General features: G+C 43.9%; 1 protein-coding gene across 5 annotated transcripts in view; it reads left to right on the top strand.

Annotated features, from left to right (window-relative positions):
* Window positions 1-20,856, top strand: part of GRIP2 (glutamate receptor interacting protein 2) — a 167,452-nt gene that overhangs the window by 140,231 nt on the left and 6,365 nt on the right. For all 5 annotated transcript variants that reach the window (XM_025196846.1, XM_025196847.1, XM_025196848.1 and 2 more), the window contains 5 exons: window positions 1,111-1,287; window positions 6,620-6,773; window positions 10,371-10,491; window positions 18,828-19,064; window positions 20,692-20,838. In XM_025196846.1, coding sequence (XP_025052631.1) covers window positions 1,111-1,287; window positions 6,620-6,773; window positions 10,371-10,491; window positions 18,828-19,064; window positions 20,692-20,838 — 836 coding nt within the window. The remainder of the gene's footprint in view (window positions 1-1,110; window positions 1,288-6,619; window positions 6,774-10,370; window positions 10,492-18,827; window positions 19,065-20,691; window positions 20,839-20,856) is intronic.

The following is a 20,856-nucleotide window of genomic DNA, read 5'->3' as shown; positions in this document are numbered from 1 at the left end:
CCACTGCAAACTTATAGAGGGGCCTCCATCCCTGCTGGTGCTCTGACAGTAGAAACCTGAGGCTGGGAGGTGGGAATGGTGAAGCCCAATGGGCTGCCTAATTAATGAGGCCTTAAAATGTTCGCTACAGATAAATGGCTGTGCTAAGAAACTGATCCCATCAGTAGAGTATGCTTAATAAAAAGGCCTGTTATCTCTAAAATGAAATACAGAGGCCCCTGAGCTGGGGCATTCAGATCATAATCCAGGTTTCCATGTCCCCAAGCCCTGGTCTGGGGAAATAGTTGGATTAATTTTGTATTTACAGAAAGTAACCAAGTGTCAGCAGGGGATTGTGAAATTATACATGGGGTTTAAGGCCTTGTCTGCACCATGCTGTGCAGATTTGGCTAAAAGGTTTTAAGGGAAACTTTCTAAAATAACATAAAAAATCACTGTCTGTCTCAGCAAACTCTGTTAGACACTTGCTGCTGGAAATAGTTCTAATCCGAGTAATAAGAAAATAGATTTCCTAAGAAGTGGAAAAAGTTAGCTGTCCTTTCAAGCTTTGGAATAATGTCATTGGAGATGGTTTCAGTCAGTGGTGGTCTATAGAAAACCTCCAAATGAATGAAGCCTCAGGACTTTGCTCTGGCTTTTGGGTTTGCCCTAAAACTCCTGCTGATACTAAAAACCCAGAGGTTCGTAGCTACAGAGTCTTGCTCTTCTGCTTAACATTATACTGAAGCACATGCATATATAGAAGGGCATGTGTATATATACTCCTTTCTCAGGAAGCCTTGATGTTCTAAACAGTCTCTTAAGAAGATCTGCAAGACCCATAGTAAAAGGTGACTAGCTGGTGCTAAGTTTAGTATGCCTTGGGGGATAGGAAGTTTGAAGTTCAGTGAAAATTTCTTTCATAGGAGACCTGGTTTTCAAGGAACAAGGAAGGGGATATCTTCACTCTGACTTGCTCCAGTATCTGAACATATCTCCCCATAGCCCATCACCTAAGGAAATGTGTTTACCAGAACACATCTTCAGTTTCTGATCATCTTCATCAAGTAAAATATATCCCGCTTGTACTTGGAAAAATATGAAAGCACAAGCAATGTGTTTTGGTTCCAGAGTCCTATCCCAAGAAGTCAGGGAGCATCAATGAAGTGAGTGACCCGGAAGATGAACTGACCGACTCTCAGAAAACTAGCAAACTCTCTGAGATTTACTCCACCACAATCCCTAGTGTGGACAGTGCTATGGAATCCTGGGACGGCTCAGGCATCGATGCCGGGTATGGAAGCCAAGGTGAGTTTGTGTCCTACGGATGTGTGAGCCAAGCCAAGTATAAGGTGAACTGTCTTAGCCTTGCCTCGAACTCACGGAGAGTCTGAGCTCTAAATAGCTGTACATGACTTGTTCATCCCAGGGGGGCACTGAAGTGTTAACTACCATAGGTCATTTATGTGGACTTTCCTTAACAATTATGTGTAGAACTAAGAGGTTCAATAACTAGCCAGCATTTGGTTGTGTATGCAAGCCAGTCCTGAATTCCCAGTACTAATTCTAGTATTGTGTTGTACTTATGGTCCGGCTTTGAGCAGGGGGTTGGACTAGATGACCACCTGAGGTCCCTTCCAACCCTCATTTTCTATGATTTCTGCTCTTGCCTGAGAACCTCAAAGCACTTTACGAAGGTGACTTAATGTTGCTTCTGATTCGCAAGATGGACAAACTGAGGAAAAGAGTTTAAACTAGCTGCCCAGGGTCAAAACAGAAAATGGGTGGCAGAGTTTGCACTGGAGGATAGGGTTTTTGCATCTGTTTAAATATCTGCCATAGCCTGTAGTAAACAAGACATTTAAACTCCATAAGCTGTTCATGTAATGAGTAGCATTTTGCTTCTCTGCACAAGGAATAACTCAGTCCCTGAAGTATGACTGTAACTTCTGAATTTTCTACCCTACACAGATGCATCAGTTTCTTTTTGTATTAGGGAAAACCATATAGCTACGTTATAATTTCCCCTTAAACACTGGGCCAAAGAGTTAAACCAGTGTATAATGCAAGATGTAGTAAGTGCAGTTGACCACCACCAGTGAAATAATGGAACAGATATCAAAGGAGAGAAGGACACAAGGGACCATGGGCAGAAATCAGTATTGGGGTTGTAAAGCAGGAGCCTTATTAAGCTTGGCTGCTTTCCTGTTTTTAACAGAGAAAACTCCAAAATCATTGGTGAGGGGATTTGAGTCATGGTAACAGATTTTTAATGGCCAGTAGACCATTTGACATGGTCTCAAAACGGTTAAATAGGAGCCAAGTTGGACTGGCTTGGAAGAAAAACAGTGAAACCCAGAGTAGCATGAGGCCTAGCCTACGCTCCAGCAAAGCTGTGAGTATGTCTGTGTCAAAAGTCTCTCTGCACCAGTTGAACCCTCTGTCTTGCCAGCACAGTTACTTCAGCTTTGCTCGGGGTGTAGCAAAGCTTCATGTGGCCTCTGGGGTCCCTTCTGCTGGACGGAGCCACATGGACCTACCCAAAAGGCTTATGTATGTATGTGCCCTGTCGCTTCGGTGGTGGAAGCCACTATCTGCTGCCTCCAGTTCTGGCAACAGAGCATGATAAGAGTAGACACGGCCTGAGAGTGGCCAGTTGGGTAATGGGATGTTACAGGCATGAGCTTCCCTCCCACCTCAATGAGCTGAGAAAGGAGCCGGCGATGTTCAGCACTGTAGACAGAGCCACACCAACATGTTGATGCTGGAGGGACTGATTCTGGGTCTGTGCTCCATTAGTTTGAACCATTGCTCTTGTTTGTTATGTGAGCATGAGGAAAAAAACCAAGACAGCAGCCTTCAGAGGAACCCCTTGGCCCCCAAAATAGTGCGGTTTATGTCTCCGTCAAATGGGATATTAACGCAAAATTGTCCAGGGGCCTGTAGTGAACTTAGCACTTTATGTGTAAAGCAAAACCAAGCAACTGCAAACCGAGGGAGAAGGAGGTTTGCTCATATATCTGTGCCCCTAAAAGGGAACTTGGCTGCAAGGCTTTTTTGTGTTCCTTGTTTATTATATTACACTGTATCGCGTGGTGCTGACGCTGGCTGAAGTGAGCGAGGAACGCTGAGAGGTGCAGAGGGATGCTCTGAAGCAAACGCTTGCTAAACTGTCTGGTCGGCAGATGCATGGGATTTAGTAATAGTAAAGAGCATCTCCTCGCACATAGTGCAGGCAGTGAGCAGCCTTGCTCATGCCCGGGGGCGCTGGGGTAATGTTATGAGGGTTGCTGCAAGGTGCACTCTGCAGATTCAAATAAACGTCCCGTGTGTTTCAACTCCACATGTCATTCAGAGCTGTTAAATGGACAAAATAAATCCTCCGGGAGAAGGATATGGGCGAGCTGGTGGCAGCCAACTGTGCTGCAACAAGGGGGCGCCACTGCTGAAAGAAAGACTTTTGTGTGTGGGGGGCTGAATAGAGGGAGACGGCTCTGTTGATGCCACCTGCGTGAGAGCCAGATACATCCATGTGTTCCCTCCTAGGCCCGTGCAGCCCTGGGAAATTGGGCCCCCTACCAGCATAGGGGTTTGAGTAGGAAGACCCTGTTGTTCTGATGCGGCGATGTTCTCAGTTGTTGTAAGACCCTGGCAAGCACTTTCTGGAGCGTGTTTCAGAACAGCCTAACCTTTCCGCACACAGAGAACGCTCAGCTGCAGAAAATAATGGACCATGGCATTTTCTTAGAAAATGCTGGCATTGTCTCTGGGTATTTCCATTGCTCTTGGCTGCTTGGGAGGTCAAGTCTCCTCTAATTATGTGTTTCTCTGCTACCTCTTCCTGTTCACTTGGCAAAGCATGTATGGCTTGTAGTGTGCAAGTTTTCTTGGAAAGGCTCTGAGGCTTTCCCTGAAACACTGAATAGACAGGGGGCGGAGGAGGTGGGTGGAGAATACAAAATCTATTTATTTCCATTGTGGACAGCATTTGAATTGCTAAGTAATGCTATGTTTGGAAAAATCTGTCTGTGCCACTTTGGCCCATTGAGACCTGCAGTGTGTTGATACTTACTGGTGCATCCTAACTGTGTACCTGAAATAATGTACTGTGGTGTCAAAATAAATGTTCCTGGTGAAAGGAACAGGGGAAATTTTTCTGTTGTCATTCTCATGATGTGAAGGGAAGTGGGATATATGCTTGTTATGTGCATATGGGACCAGATCGCTTTGAGCTAGCACAATGCACTTTTACTTCTCTTTGCGTGTGTGTGTGTGTGTGTTTGTGTGTTCACCATTACATTATATACTGTCGTATATGATCTGCTACATCTCCTACTACTTGCCATTGTCAGAAACAAGATCCTGGGCTATATGGACCCTCAGTCTAACCCAGTATGGCAGCTATCATATAATACATTTCCTTCCTGACCTTTGGGTCCCAGTCCTGCCATGATCTCTTTGCAGGAGCAGGACTGCAGCACTTGTTGCTGGATCTGAGTTTGGTCTCTCCACAAAAAGGTTCACATTTCTGCCACAAATTTTCCCTGATCTTGGAGACTTTCTTGGTACCAGCCAGGGTGCCATGATTATACTCCTCTGCAGGAAAGTATTCTCTTGTTTCATGCACAGGGACCTATTCAATAAGAAAGGAGCTCTATTTGGACTATAGCAACTGGATATTTATTCAGAGCACCAGGGCCAGATTAACCCTTTGGATGGGCTCTAGGCAAACTCACGGGCTCCAGGACAGTCAAGACCCCCTGTCCCACCCTGGCACTGCCGCCTGTGGGGAGTGGGGCTTGGAGCCACTGCTAGGAAGCAGCCGCTGTGGTAGCAAGGCCAGCGGAGGGGAAGGGAAGGGAAGGGAGGCAAACAGGGCCATTCCCCCTGCAGGAATAACCCTAGGCATGTGCCTAGTTTTCCTATGCATTAATCTGGACCTGCAGAGCACTGCTTTTAGTCATGCATGTACTTGCTCTCCATGCTACTGTCCTAGAAGCTCCAGATCAACCCTCCCATAACTCCAGTTCTAACCTGCAGGTTCCCTGCAGATTGTTACCCTACTTGCACCAAGGGAATTTAAGATATTAGGATGCTATTCCAAACTCTTGTCTTTTAGCCTGTATCTGCCACCTTGCCTGTCTAGAGCTTCTGGAAAAAAGAAAATGGCACCTTTGAAGAAACTGGGACAGTTAAGAAGATAGAGTGGAATTTCCAGAGCTACCTAACAGGAATTGAGCATCCAAATCCCTTTAAAACTGAAGAGGGGATTGTGTGCTCAAATCTCTTAGGCAGGTTGGGATAGCGTAGTTCTAATTTCCATATAGAATTTGCTGTCTTTGAGAACGGTGTCTGCCAAGTACAAAATGTCACCTGGCGTAAGTCCAGTGTGTGCTGCTGTCTGTTTCAGAACAGTAAATGGGCTCTTATTAAAAGTTTTTATCCTGCTGACATCAGCAGTCCTGTACATGGATCAGCCCCAGGAGTCATTTAAGTTTATACTGATGTGTTTTTGCAACTGGACATGTGGACTTCCCTTTTGAGGGGAAGCCCTATGCACTTTGTTTTCAAAGCTGTATGGATATGGGGGAGGAAGGGGGGAGTTTCTTTTGGGATTGTGGGGGGAAGTCAGTGGTACCCATGCCCAGTAGAAATAGCAAACTTTACAAAATATGCAAAGACTTGATGGCTCTGTAGGATTCAGAAATTTGACCAATGGTTTTTTGCTTTGTCTGGCTTTGGTCTGTAAGATTTTCCATCTGATAGTTCAAAGGCACTTGTGTTTGTTCTATATATTTTTTTACTAAGAGAACTGAAAGAAGATACCATAGTTTGCAAATGAGCCAGAGAGTCAAAAATGTCAGTCATGGGCACTGTGACTGCTGTTTAACCCCCAGAAGAGGTTGCTCCAAAAAAGGAGCAGTGTTGATTGGTAGGGTAATGGCAGGGTGTCCCCACCATGCAGGCTTTCCTGGGGCCATATCAACCAGTTTGGTTTATTTAGTATCTAAAAAAGAACTAAAAACTAATATTGAAATGAAGGGGAAACCCTCCCTTCTCACCATTGCAGTTATCCATTTGATCTGCTGCAGAACACAAGCCAAAAGGTTTCATTGCCTGATTGCTGCATAAAAGGCCTGATGCAAAGCCCATTGTACTCAGTAGAAAGGCTCCTGGCTTCACTGGGCTTTGATTTGGATTTAAACCAGTGTGTTCTGTTTGAGCTGGAGTGTGTTCTCTAGAAAAGCATCCGAGCTTGATTTAAAGACTTCAAATGACTGAGAAACCTCTATACTGGGTGAGTTATATTAATAACTAATTAACCTCACATAAAATTGTAGTTTAATTTTAGCACAAATTTGTCATACTTTGACTTCCCTCTAGCTATTTGACCTCATCAGACCTTAGTATGGTGAGGTCTGAATCTTGCATGCTTTACCCCTGTCTAGTGGGTTTTTAGTTGATGGCCTCACACTACTGAAAGGCCTGGTTTCAGTACAACTGTAGTGTGGTACATTCTTCTGAGAACATATTCAGTTCTGGAACAAAAAGGCAATCATTGTTCTGGATCTAATACTTCATTATGGTTTTCTAAGAAAGTAATGTATTCTTCTTTCTTCCACCCTTCCCCATTTCCTAGGTACGTACATACCTCAAGCAGCTGGCATTGCCCTACATCCACATGAGTGGAGACATAGCAGGCAGAAGAACAGCACCCCTCCTGGGGATCCCAGGAAGAATTATCCCTATATGGATGGGAGCTTCAGTGAAGATGACTGGGACAAACCTAGCAGGTATGTAGGGGCTGAAGAAAGCAGGGAGGTGAGTGTTCGTGTGTGTGCACATGCATGCCGACAGGTTTTGATCATGTATTAATTGCAATAAGTTGGGGGATGCATGCAAGTAGGAGGAACCATTTCTTCAGGGGTGAGGAGTGGGCAGAACATCCCTTTTCAACTACAACAGTAGGATAGTTCACATGGACACTTCATTTGTATTGTCATAATCAAGAGTGCAGATATTTGCCTATGCATTCAATATTGTAATTGTGGAGAGACAAAGCAGTGATCCCACTTTAAGAAGTGAGGGGGTACTTCTCACTTGTGAGCTCATTTCTGCTGATCCATTGTATATATTTTATGTGTCTGCTCTTGTCCTACATTAAGCGAGATCAAATGGGAACAACCAACACGGGCATGAACAGCTGCTAAATGACCAAGGGTTAGCTTCCACTTATCATAGCATGATGATCACACAATACAGTTACAACAGATCAGTGTGAAACATGGTAATTTTCCCCACACACATACACTTTTCTATTACTATACCTGTACTGTCTCATCATAGTTGTGTACAGCGTTGACTTGGGTACCATGGTGGCAGCCTACAGTATTAATTCAGCCTATTTATGCCAACCTATCTACTACCTCAAATCTACGGTCTAAATTGAGTCTAAGTCACTGTGTGTGTGTGTCTGCATGTGTTTAGGAATAGAATGAGGGATGTCTGTTACAGTGCAGTTTGCAAACATATCTTATATTTCAGTTAGGCATTTTATAAAGACCTGTGGCATATTGGTAATTTATCTGACATATGTAATACCTAGGCTTTGACTAAGTTTATGTACCATGAAATCTCCCCCTACGACAGGCATTGGCAGAGTGCCTCTTAAGCACGATGCAATTTCAGGGTGGCATTAAACAGTGAAACCATCATAAAGGACGGGCAAAATACCTGAGAGGTGGGTCCTCATTATAAGTTGAACAAATTTTTGCTGCAAACAACTGAAGCAAATAAGATAACATGTTACTTGTCAGAGGTGACCTCTAGTGCTGGTCACGCTGCACTTGCTGATGAAAGGATAACCAAGTAGTACACTTACAGCCTTGCATCTGCTGGAAACTATGGTCTGATGCTTTCTCTTGCTCACCTTGATCTGTACCTTCTACCACTGCGTAGCCCCACTATCAAAAAAAAAAAATGTCAAGGTGACCTAGTGGGGCTGAACTGGAACTGCCAGTTTAGAAAGGCTTTTACATAAAGGATTCTGGGTTGGCTGTGGAGGGGAAGGTTATAGCTGTCCTTCACTTCTACCACTGAAAATCACTCCTGCTTGTTCCTCTACCCACACAAGGTTGCTAGGAAGTTCCTCACAGCCCTTCTATGAGGGAGACCCAGGGGTGACCCCTTGCATGTCCAGCAGCGAGGTGCGTTTATTTTGTGACTAATCCTACCCTTGACATCCTCCAAAATCCCCATAGTTCTGTGTGTCGTGTTGTTGGGTTTTTTTTTTCATTTTTGTTTGTCAAAACAAAAATATGAGAACATCTCATGGCCATTTCCACCTATTGAAAAGGAATAAAACTAAAAGGAAACTGATGCTCCTTTTGGTCCCCATCAAGAAGAGCCAACGTTAAAAGAGGTCACCTATTGTTAATGGCTTCCCACAGGAAGTCTCTTGCCAGCTGTAATCTGAGCTCTTGAAGCCCTGCATATTTTGACTGAGCGCCTTGGAAAACAGACAATGATGTTCAAGCCTTGACTGATTGTACCAGATCCTCTCATTACGAGAGAAAAAATAGTTCTCTCATCCCTGTTACTTTCAAAGAAGAAAGACTCTGATGCTAGAGTTGTAAGAGCCCCGTGTTCATCCATATAGAGTCCTGAATGCATTTTTAATAATGAGATATTTGACTTCCTGATTCAAGAGACAAGGAACTTTAATGACTACCTCTCTCTCCCTGGACACCTTACAGGAAAGGAAGGAAGGAAAGAAAGGAATGCAAAATTTGAGTCTTGAGCATTGTGATAGCAAGTTAGCCTTAATCTAAAGGATATTTTGTGTTGATAACATCAATTTTTAACCTGCCTAGCACAATAAACTAAAGGCTTGAGTTGACAGCTGATACCCAAATAACTGCACGTGCTGAAAATCCCTGGAGTCCTGATTGTGCAAAAAAATTGCTTGTGTGCTTGATTTCTGTACTGTGAGTAGTCCTGTTGAACCCAGTGGGCCTACTCAAAGTATGCCATGTTATGCATGTGCATAACGCTTTGTAGGATCTGGGCCTAAATTAGTATGCATATAGGGGCTCTTTCAATCACTCAGTCAAACACAGGCAACCACTTCATTTGTGCTCAAATAAAATAATATTTAAGTTATGTTCAATAGCACTGAGACAAGCCTCTCTTCTCAGCTAAAACATGAATAGCCCAGCATATGCATTGTTGCCAGACACCGTAAAGATAAAACTTTATATTTACGTATTTACTGATCATATGGGTAGCAGCTGCTCTAGGACAGCTCTAGTGTCGCTGATGACCCGGGGGCTGTTCTACTGACTCTTTCTTTAGGCATTTTTGTAATAAATTGCTGGCTCTCAGGATTTCACCTACAGAAAACTTCCTTAAAGACCACATAACACTAGACCAAGCTCTTTGTTATAGGCACTGTTTTACACAATGCCTCCTTGTGCTACTGTAATCCAAACAATAATACCAAGAATTTCCCAGGCATTAATTTCCCAAGTCACTTTGGAGGATATCCATGCATTTAATTGCCAGTTGCCTCACAGGTCTATCAGAGTTAAGCCTCCTTCCTTACTCCTAGAGATACAAACGCTGCATTTGTGGGGAAATCCAGTGTGTACATAATAGTCAATACTGTTAGAACTGGTATAATCTTTTAAATGGGTGCCTAACTACTCAATGGGCTGCTTTAAGTCCAATGATTGCTGCATAGGAGTGGGAGTGTCCTAATTGTACCACCACCCTCTCTACTATCAAAGTTAACAAAAGTGAAATTGGGGTTTCATAGGGGTTGTACTCTAAAGCTCACTAGATAGTTGATTGCAATGTTATGTACTTGTCCAGTCTAGGGCAATCATTTTTATATACATCTTCTTACATTATTTACTCTCACAGAAACCTAATGTATTTCTCATTTTCTCACCATGTCTGTTACCCTCTGTGTTTTTCTCTCTTCTCAGGTGTTCTGTGTCTCAGATCTGAACTCTGTCCCATCAGCCTTTGTACTAACAGTCTCTGAGGCTCCTGGTTTACCCATAATGCATCCTTTTTCTTTCACTTCTCTATTTCACCAAAACGTCTTCCTAAACCTACAATCTTCCTACAGGCATTTTTATTTACCCTTTTGAACTTGACATTACTACACCAACTTAATTCTTCCTTTGAAAGACTCTTGCCCTGTTAGTAAGTGCATGGAGGTTTTATATTTGGACTCCTTTGCCCGAAACGTTCATGTTGTTTGCGTTTGTATATGAAGACTCTTCAAGTCTCTGCTTTTACTGGTGAGCCACTTGCTCTAGCCTTGCGGCTTTCATCCTGCTGCAGAAGAGTGCTGACCATTTTTGGTTCCTACGTTACAACAGATATCCCAACCGCCAAAACGGCCTTGAGACCACACACGAGGATAGTTTTTGGCGTGTTTTTGGAGAAGCTTTGGAGGACTTGGAAACATGCGGCCAGTCTGAACTTTTGAGGGAGATTGAGGTAAATCAACTTTCTCACTAACCATTTCATTCTCATTAGGTGTCTTAAGTCACTGGCTTCCTACTCCCAGAACTGGCAGCTATATCCTCCTGTGACAGTGGTGCTGGGAAGGGATTCAGATTTGGTTTAATTAAGCATTTGATCCTTTGGTTTGTTTGTGCAAAGAGGTGAGTAAAGTTCACTGGCTAATAGTCTACACTCAAGTTTTCTCTCAGTGTCAAATACTCACAGTGACTTTTCTTTCTCTTTTTGCTACCTGACTAGCTTTAGAGCTGACCAGACCACTTCCATAGAACTATTTTAACATTTTCCCTATGAAATGGCAAATGATTTTTTGAGAATTCAGTTTGTTTATGATTTTTGAGGTCTATCAAGTACCTAAAAAGGGTCCAAAAATCTTAGGTACAGAATTTTTGGGTTATTTTAGCTGTTGTTGGGTCCAGCACACATCTTTTGGACAGATGTCACCATCCCTAATGCCCATTCAGTAAGTGGGATAACTGGAAGGTTTCAATCCACCCCTCCCCATGGAAAATCTGAGGAAACATTCATGTTATGGAGAAATAAAGGTATTTCCTTTCCTCACAAGCTCCTCTCTTTCCTGTTTTCCACAATGCTTTGGAAGTTGTGTTACTGGGTTTGTTTATGGGGTTTGGCAGCTTGGGATTTAAAGCTTTGCCTTGGAAGTGATGTGCATAAACACTCTCTACAGAAACCCTTTCTGACACAAAACAGTTGATGTACAGTAAGGAGCATTTCTGTTTGAGTAGGATGCAAGAGGGGACATGCCAGCTTACCTATCCCCTAGTTGGCAGCGGAGGTGGTTTCATTCCAGTTTGTGCAGGTGGACCACATGGAGTGAGGTGCACATAGGTCATTGGTCTAATACCCCACCCCAGGGCTGAATAGGCAGTACAGCAATAGGGAAAGCAGGAGGCAAATTGTAGCTTAGGTGTAGTTTATTCCCAGGCTGCTCCAGGACAATACCACACTATTTGCTCAAGGGAGATCATAAAGAGATTTTTGTGGCTTATGTTCAGTCCCATTGGAAATGGCAGAAACAGTCCTGTTTACTTCATTGAACTTAGAAGCAGGTCCTGGAGAAGTACTCTTGTGCAATAGGGTTTTAATAAGACAGAGTTCATCTGAGGATCATAGGTCCATCGTAGATGTAATGTGTATCTTCACCACGGTGTACTTGAACCACGCTAAATCTGTGGCATGTTAAACAGTGTTAAAGTTAGAACGTGCTGGGAGCAATCGCACATTAAGGATTAATATTGCTTCTTGCCTGCACAGCTCTGACTTGCCACTAGACGGCTGGCGAGCAAGGGCATGGCTAGGAGCCAAGACTCCTGGGGTGTGTCCAGACGAGCACGCATGTGCCATATGTGGCATCACAGACTTATCTGTGGTGCCACACGCGGCATATACCGCACATGTAGGTGTTCCCCACGCTGCTAATTTGCAGCATGGGAATGGGTTTTGATACCAGAAGGTGCCTGTGTCAAAAAAAAGCTGCAGCGGAAAAAAACAGGTTGTCACACATGGCAGCAGAGTGCCCTTCCCAAAACTGGAGCCTGGCCAGCCAGAGCCATGCTCCAGCTCCTAGCCAGGCTCCCTGCTGCTGGATCGCCATCGCTGGAGCCCCAGGAGGTCCCCAGAACCCCAGGTAAGGCTGCAGGGGCCAGCCCAGGTGCTGGCCCAGGCTCCCCTACCCTACCCAGGGCCACATGCCATGTGCAAGAGCATACGTGCACAGGCGTTCCCTGGGGACAAGTAGCAGTGACACGTATTATGCAGCTACTGTTTGTCCTCAGGGAAATGCATGTGCCTGCATGTCTGGATCCAGCCCTGGAATCTGTCCCTGCTGGGGGTGGGGAGGCGGTGGAAGAGCTGGGAGCAGTGCATCCCGCGATGCTGTATGATTGCAGATTGCTCATTTTATCTCCATGTAGCAGATTAAAGTTACCCTTGCATGATCTAGGTAGTATGGCCCATAATTAACCATCACCTAAAGTGGCATAATTTTGAGATGCTTGGAGAGCGCTAAGCATAAGTTAATGAGCTTTAATGTGGTTATGCTCATGTTTTAAGTGCCCTTATGGCACTTAGTATGGTCTGAGGGCAACATACAACTTTATCCTAAATTTCAGTGCAGGATGTAAAATACCCATTGTAAAGGCTTCAGCCTCAAACCCAGTATCAGGATCTCTCCATTGTCTCTTTCCATGTCTGTCTTTCTTTTCCTTGTAGGTTCTTTTAAACAGTTAGTTTGCTGGAGCTTTAAAATAAAAGATGATTTCAAACCTCACTGAAGTGGAGCAGATGCAAAAGAGCTGGTTTTCCTTTATTCTAGCTATTAAAATATTTGGCAAATTTGATCCTTGACAGTTAAGTGGGGGAAAACATAGATGAAATTAGGTGTGCTCAAGCAAGAATTGCAGTGCATTTATCACAGGAGCTTTGATTTGTTGGGGTTTTTTTTTAAAAGGCAAATTTTTTAAAGGAAATACATTTTACAATCATTGATCTCTTGGATATGAACATACTTTAGCAATGCAGGCAGCTGGAATGTAAACCTTTCAAAACTATTATAACCTACTTTAAAAAAAAATCAAAATGATTGTCGCTGAAAGTATGAATGTTATTTTCTCCCTGCTGATGTGCTAACATAAATATGCAAACATATTTGGCTTGTGAGGAATGTCTGTGCAGGGGATATATTTATATCTACAATGTATTTTCAGCACACTGAGCTGGCTTAAAGCAGCCCCAGGCTGGCAGCATGACCCTGGGGTCTCCTGCAAGCCACAACAGCTCCAACCCAGCTCAACATGCTGTGCTTCCAGGCACACATGCAAATGGTGCTCCCAGAACAAGAAATTCTGGAGTGTATTGCTTTGCAGTAATATGCACGTGTAGATGCACCTTGTTTGAGTTTTTGTTTGTCCTCACTATCAAATGATGTACTGTTGCCTCACAGTTAAAGCAGTTGTACCTGATGTAGGAACATATGTTTTGGTGCTGAAGGTACTGGGTCCAATACTTGACCAGTGACAGGATGGGTGGGTTTGGGTGGGGAGATGGGGAACGACAAAATGGTGGATCCAGCCGGTGGCCAGACTCCATTTCCCAGCAGCCCCTGCTGGCATCACTGTGGCAGGCTTCCATGGAGACCCTAGGAGCAGTGGTGCCATGACAGTGCGCAGCCAGGGTTTCCATGAAGACTGGCCTCAGCAGCACTTGCAGGGCACGCGGCTGGGCAGGGAGCTGCTTTGGGGCTCGGATCTTGCAGTGGTGACTGTGGTCTGGAGCTGGGACAGAGCTGTGATCCACTGCCTGAACGCCCCTGCCCAGGGCATTGCAGCTCCCCCCCACACTATCACTGCCGCAAGCTCCCCACCCAACCGCACACCGCGCCAGCACAGCTAGGGCTGGTATTCATGGAAACCCTGGCCCTCTGTTGTCATGACCCACCAATCCTGGGGTCTCCATGGTAGCCAACCACAGCGACTTGGCCAGGAGCTGCTGGGAAATGACATCTGCCATGGGCCCATCTGGTCCATGGGCCAGACTTTGCTTGCCCCTGTTTTATACCATGCAGAAGCTCAACTGCGGTAGCCTTGTTAATATTCAATAGTGACCTGGAAACATGAATCCAGGCACCAATTATTTTCCTGCACAGCAGTACTGTATCAGCAGAGCCTAGCAACCAACATGGCAAGTATTTAAGCGCAATTAAAAATAACTACAGTATCATCTGGTCTCTGTCCCCCTATAGTAAACTTAGGTGTAGCGAGGTAATTCTGCTAGCACTTCTTCCCTTCTTTTTGTTTGTGCACATTGCAGTCAAGGTGTGACTGCAGTCCTTAAGATCATATCCAAGCAGCCAGCTTTAAAGTAGCTACCTTGGGTACTGATAGCAGTGTGCCCACAGTAGCATGAAGCACAGCTATGCCACATAAGTATTGACACAGCGTCTTAGGCACATTTTGCCTCCTGCCTCTGCATAAGTCTATGTGAACCACAGTTTCCTCTTTTGAAGTGCAGTGTTGTGCAAAGATGCCTGAGCTTGCTTTGAACAGGCTGCAGCTGTTACTGTTTCTAGTGTCTATGCTAGTGCATTTGTGTTTGCACAGGCCTGCTTTGCGCCACGTAGATCAACTTGCCTTTTGTTGCAGGGTTCCCTCCTTTTTTAGAGAGCCTTAAAGTTCGCTCAGTGCCTGCCATTGGGACATGCCACTCTAAAATAATAAAGGTACTGCCCTAACTAACTGATGAGACAGAATTGTGAAAGCCTGGTTTTGTAGGTCAATATACTGTCTTCATTTTACAAGTGGGTAAACTGAGGCATAGATTACATCCCACAGGAGTGTGTGGCTAGTCCAGGAATATTTGGATGACCTAAGTTCTAGTTTTGTGCTTTAACCACTCAAATATAACTCTCAGCAAAACCCCCTTAAGGGTCCGGTATCCACACGGTACAGGTCAAGGCCCATCTCCCCTCTCAAGTTCATGATCCTTTCATAGGCTCAGCTGCCCTACCTTTTGCCTTTGTGGCTCTGCATCTGTCCGCACACTGCAGCTTTTCTTCCCTTTGGTTGTTTTGTCAGCCTTGAACATTACTGGTGCTGGTATAGAAGTAATACCTACCAGTCCCAACCAGGACCAGAACCCCGTTATACTGAGCTTGAAAGATGGTCCCTGCTCCAAAGGTGCTTGAAACCTAGCCAGGTGAGACTGATAAAGACTGAAAAAGGAAACAGGTGCACAGATAAAGTGACCTGTCTGAGATTACACAGTAAATTGGCAACTGACCCAAGATTAGAAGTCTTATCTTGAACACTCAGTCTGTGGCCCCATCCACTAGATTGGCTGCTGCTTAAAAATAGATACATGTTTTATGGTTCTGAACCGCCATCACGCTGCTTTTTTGGTAGTGCAAGAAAATCCCTTATTTTTCATCTGTGGAACAGCCAAGCCTATGAGGACACCAACGCATTCTCTCTTCAAATGCCCTAGTAACCTCTCCTTTGCTGTCTTGCTACCGGAATATTTGTGGCATTTCATTAACAGTGTCTTCTGGTACCTCTCAACAGGTCAAGTTGAACTACTGAACTTTGCTCCACCACTTGAAGGATGTGTCTTTGCTTTGTGTAATGAGAATCAGTGTTTCTTCACCTTTCTCGCTCAGCAGCATTGCCTCTTCTGTTCCCAAGTTGGATTTAATCAGTAATTTTGTGAAATAACCATCTCCTCATTTGAGCCTGTGCTCCTCTCTTTGTAAAAGTTACTTGCTTCTCCTAGTAATGAGGCAGAGCACTGTTTCCTTTCTGCCGTCCTTAAGCTCCCTGCCAATTTAAAATAAAACTGAACAAAAAGCACTTGGATTGTCCACTAGCAAATAAAAGATGGCCCCTATTGCTGCCTCTTAAAATGATGTAATTTATATCCCGTTGGTAGTGACATCAGGAAAGAGGCTCAAGCTTGAACTTTCCTTTCTGTCACAGGTTGCCTCTGCTTGCCTTGAGCAAGTCAGCTGGGTGAGATTTTCAAATGGGTCAGAGTCCTGTTTTTCAGAAGCAGCTTCAGCATTTAGAAGCCAAAGGCCTATTGACTTTCAGTGGGATTTACGAGCTGCATTTAGATACCTACCCACCTTGAGAGGTCTTGCCCTAGGCTCCAGAATGCCAGATAATACTTCTACACTCTTCCTGGCATTCTCAGGGGGAAAGACTGCTGACCTACTCTTGAGTCACGTGCATTGAACCCAGAAATGTGGCAGTGAAGCTACTCTGGAGATGCCTCTGTGGCCACTCTTTAAACCTCTGTCTCTGGCATGCTTTGAAACCCTCTGCAGGAGATGGCCTCATGGTGTCCTCACCATCCCATTTCTGCGTTTGACTTGTGGAAGCAGGAGAGGATGTGAACAGCCCTCTCGGTGAGCACTAGGTGCTCAATGAAGGCACATATCTGAAGTCATTTTTGACCATGGGATTTAGGTGCCTAAGTCACTGGGATGCTGTGATTACCAAAGATCTTTCACAATGGATAGTGGGTTTTCATTTTGACTAGCTGCTCACAGGTGAATGCGTCACACACCAGACAGTGAAAGTGCTAAGGAATTTAAAACACATAAGGCCTCCATTGTCCAACCCAGTTCAGAAAACGGGGGTGTTGTAGACATATTTCACATAGTCACTAGGATCCACAGGTTTATTCTCCTTTGTTCCAAACCAAAGCAAAGCTGAGCAGGCAGGTTTTGATTAGAGGTTTAATCAGATGACACTTTTGCCATGCGTGAGACAGATTGCTCCTTGAATTGCCTTCTTTAGCAACTGCTGAGCTTTGCTCCCTACTTTCTACTTTTTCATTTCCTTTCCTGTGTCTTTTGACATTTGAGTGGACTGTTTGACCTTCACAGCCTGACCCCTGAAATTAAAGTTTTCATTACTAATTTAAATAGGCCACGTGACTGGGAGCCAGTTGGGGTCCTACAGATTGAATTCTTGACTCATTCCTTAGCTTTGATCAATATAATCCCTTTAATGAAAAACATCACCAGACAGAATGAAATCTACTTAGCATCCACTTAAAGATGCTTCTGTCAAGTGTGACTGGTGCTAAATGCTATTTGATTTCATACTTTTAAGTTGGTTTTGATTAACTTTGCTAACTGGAGACTCCCATGTACTAACCGATAAAAATCCTAATTTCTTTTGCTTAAAGAGCCATCGTGAAACATATGCTGGGAAGACAAAAGTAACATGCCAAACTCCTTGAGCACTGTTGTAGGGAGGGAATGTATTATCCCACGGCAGGGAACTGAAGACACAGTACAAAAGGAGTAGACTTGCATATAGTCCTGGCTAGCCTGTCAAAAAGCATATAGTGTGTGCTGACCCATGGATTGCTTCATATTGCTAGTGCTTCCAGAGCCCATGGTTGCATCACTTAGACATGCTCTTTCTTGAGTATTAGCACTATTAGTAGATTTTTGTTAGTGAGTTTTGTTCTTTTGCATTTAAGGAGTACTGATCTAGGAATAATAGGCCTGGAATGGATCTCCCAGGGCATAAAGTCCAGTACCCTGTGTTTGTGTGCAATCATTTATCCAGATTTTTAACAAAGACAGCTAGTCCAGACTCTCTCACACACCACACTAGAAAGCACCCTATGTAAAAGGCCTACCATGTGCTGTAAGTGAAGGGCAGGTGAGACAAGGGCTCCAACAATATCTATGTCATTGCAATTGCAGATTTTTTAGCATGATGCTATTCACATGTACAGGTAAGCTGAAGAGGGATTTAATATGCTTTTTCTTAATAGTACAGCAGTTCAACTTTGGCCAACAATAACATTCCCGTTGGGCTGCCCCCTGGAACTGTCTGTCCATGAAGCAGAATGGCACCATCAAACTAATGTTTCCAACCTTGTGACATCTTTTCCAAGATGTGTGCTGCGTAATACTGTAGTTTTGTAAGTCAAGTTTGTAGCTGAATAGCAAATCCAGATGTAGAAACAGAAAAGGGTGATGTCTCCAAATACACCAGACTATGTGTGGAATCTTCTCTCAGGCTGAAGTCACTTTTTAAAGAACAAGCTTTTGCACTAAACCGGTAGCTGGAAGTGCAATTTTTTTGCTTGTTTTGATTTATTTTAGCAATGAAGGACTTTGATTTATTGTAGTTTCATTCTGAGCTTGTCCCACTGTCTGTTGACCATCCTCAGTGTATGAAGGATTTACCGTGAAGGTTGTGTCAAGGGGATGTTGATTTGATGCCTACAAAATTTGGAATTCTTTTTACGTCCACGCCTGGAGCATGTGCCTCCGTTGTATGACTGACGCTGTGCTGTAGAGCAGATAAGAGAGTTATTCAAAAAAAGGAGAAAAGAGGAGAAAACCTTCACAACACAAAATGTTTTCATTTTAAAAAAAGCCCTTTCATTTTTCCGGAGGCAGGAGTGGCAAAACCCTGACTAAAGATTTCTGGCCAGTAACTTTGAAAACAATAAGAAAAACATGCTTGTACTTTCTGAAACTGGTACATATAGCCAGCCAGAAATGACTACAGCATCTGTTGAAGTGAATTTGTGCTCACAAAAGCTTGTACTCTCTCTCTATAGTTTATTTAGTTAATCTATGAAGGTGCATATCTACCCTGTGCTTACAAACGTGTAGGAACACAAATAGCATTCCCTCTGATTAATGCTTAAGAGATTATCTTTCTGCTTCGCTGTAAGTCCCCCTTGTTTGTCTAGAGTCCCTCTGTCTCTTGCCACTTGACCCCCTCATCTGGTCTTATTGAGCTAATTTACCACCTTATCCACAGGCATCCATCATGACAGGGAGTGTGCACAGCCTGGGCTTGGAAGGAAGCAAATTGCTCATGGACTCTGTTAGCCAGTCAGGATTGAGCCCATTGAGGAAAGGATCTTCCAGCTATGATGAAGGACAAAGTGATGGCAACATCACTCCCACCAAGAAAAATGAGAGGAATCTGGAGGTGAAGAAGATTGAGAAGGAGATGCAGGAAATCATGTCTCCCACCCCCCTCGAATTCCACAAGGTGCGTTGGTTTCTTGGTACCTGAAGGCAGTCTGATGACAAATGGGATTTAAAGTGGGGTTTGTGCAAACATGCCTTCACTGAGAAGATGTCACAAAAATGCCCTTGCTCCCTCTTAAAACACTAGTCAGACAAAACCAACGTATATCTCTGCGTTTCCAAGGTGTCAGGGGAATGGAAAGGGTTTGCTTATATGTAGAAAATTTGTTCACACAGACAGGGACAAGCTTTGAAGCAGACCTCAGCTCTTAACAAACTTTGAGAGAATTTTGATGCAAGGCTTGGCCCTTCTTTGTTTCATGTTCAGTGGAAAACACCAGCCTACAGCAGTGGTGCTCAAAATTTTTAGACTCGAGGCATGCCTCACTAAATTTAAGGCACCCATCAGAAAATTCCAGCTCTTAGTTTCTGCTCATTTTTGACTATGGAAAAAGAATTGAGCAGTTTTTCTATTGTCAAGAACTCCTAAAGACCACAACAGGTCAGATGTTTTTAACACTATGAATTTTTATCTGAAATCATTGGGTTGATCTTGTGAACCATGCTTGTGTATCTACCAGTGCTAACACTGTGTGGCACCCCTGGAAGGATCTTAAAGCACCCCAGGCTGCTGAAGCACCTTGGTTGAGAATCACTGAGCTATGGCCAAATCACTGGTTTGCCATTATAACACAAGATTCCCTGGCCCCAGGGATGAACTAATGCCTAGGGTATGCATAACAGAGCTGAAATGTTAACAGTATTATCAGTAGCACCCACCTAGCTCTATGTAGTATCAAGTGCAATCCAGTAAACCCCTTACTCTGAGGAGAACATATAGTCGAAACCTCCTTAGGTAGAATCGTAGCTGTGGGATTTCAGGCTTGTATTAAAAATGGGACATTTCCATTTATACTCAAGGGTACTGGATCAAGGCCCTTAAGGATGATGCAAGGAAGTAATATTATAAAGGCATAATTACTTGTCAAAATTACTAATGAAGAATGCTACTGAAGGAAAATAGCATGATGGATTTCAAAGAATTTTTAACATGACAGAATTTGCAATTATGCTGAGTGGGATAACATTATTAGTGCTTATCCTTCGGGGCATGATTTGCTGTTCTGAATTAAAAATCCTTCACAGCCCTGCATCAAAAGGGTTTGTAAAATGCTCTAAAGTGCTCATGTTTCCTCTGAAACATCTGGCATTGTCCCATTTGGAGATAAGATTCTGGCCTATGTGAGTGCACCAACATAATATTTCCTGCTCCCTATTCCCAAGGGCACTCTCTGAAAGCATGGTGCTCTGGAGCAAAAGAAGATCCTGAGCATACTTGAATAATCTGCAGTCTGTGAGGCTTTGCTAGATAGACAGTTGGTAGGGTGCAGTGATGGTGTCAAAACCTAAAACACAACTAAGGCATAGCTACTGAATACCAAATTCCTTGGGGATGAGGGGCAAGTAAGCTATGGAAGAGCTGGCAATTTGTGCACAATCTTGCTCCTATAGACAACCTATGTCTACTCAGACCAAAATCACCATCCAGTACCATGCATGAGCCTCCAGAGCTCCTGACCTCTTTCTCCCTTGTGTTATGAGTTGTTCATGCTTCATTAGAACTTTCTCTCCAATGACTTTGACCGTAGATGACACTCCACAAGGACCCTGAGAGTGAAGACTTTGGATTCAGTGTGTCCGATGGTCTCTTGGAGAAAGGTGTCTATGTAAATATGGTCCGTCCAAATGGGCCAGCTGATCAGTGTGGCCTCAAACCTTATGACAGAGTCCTTCAGGTAAGGAATGTGAACCGC

The sequence above is a fragment of the Alligator sinensis genome, unplaced genomic scaffold, assembly GCF_000455745.1.
Source record: "Alligator sinensis unplaced genomic scaffold, ASM45574v1 scaffold839_1, whole genome shotgun sequence".
NCBI classification, from domain to species: Eukaryota; Metazoa; Chordata; order Crocodylia; family Alligatoridae; genus Alligator; species Alligator sinensis.
This window is presented reverse-complemented; position numbering and strand designations above follow the sequence as displayed.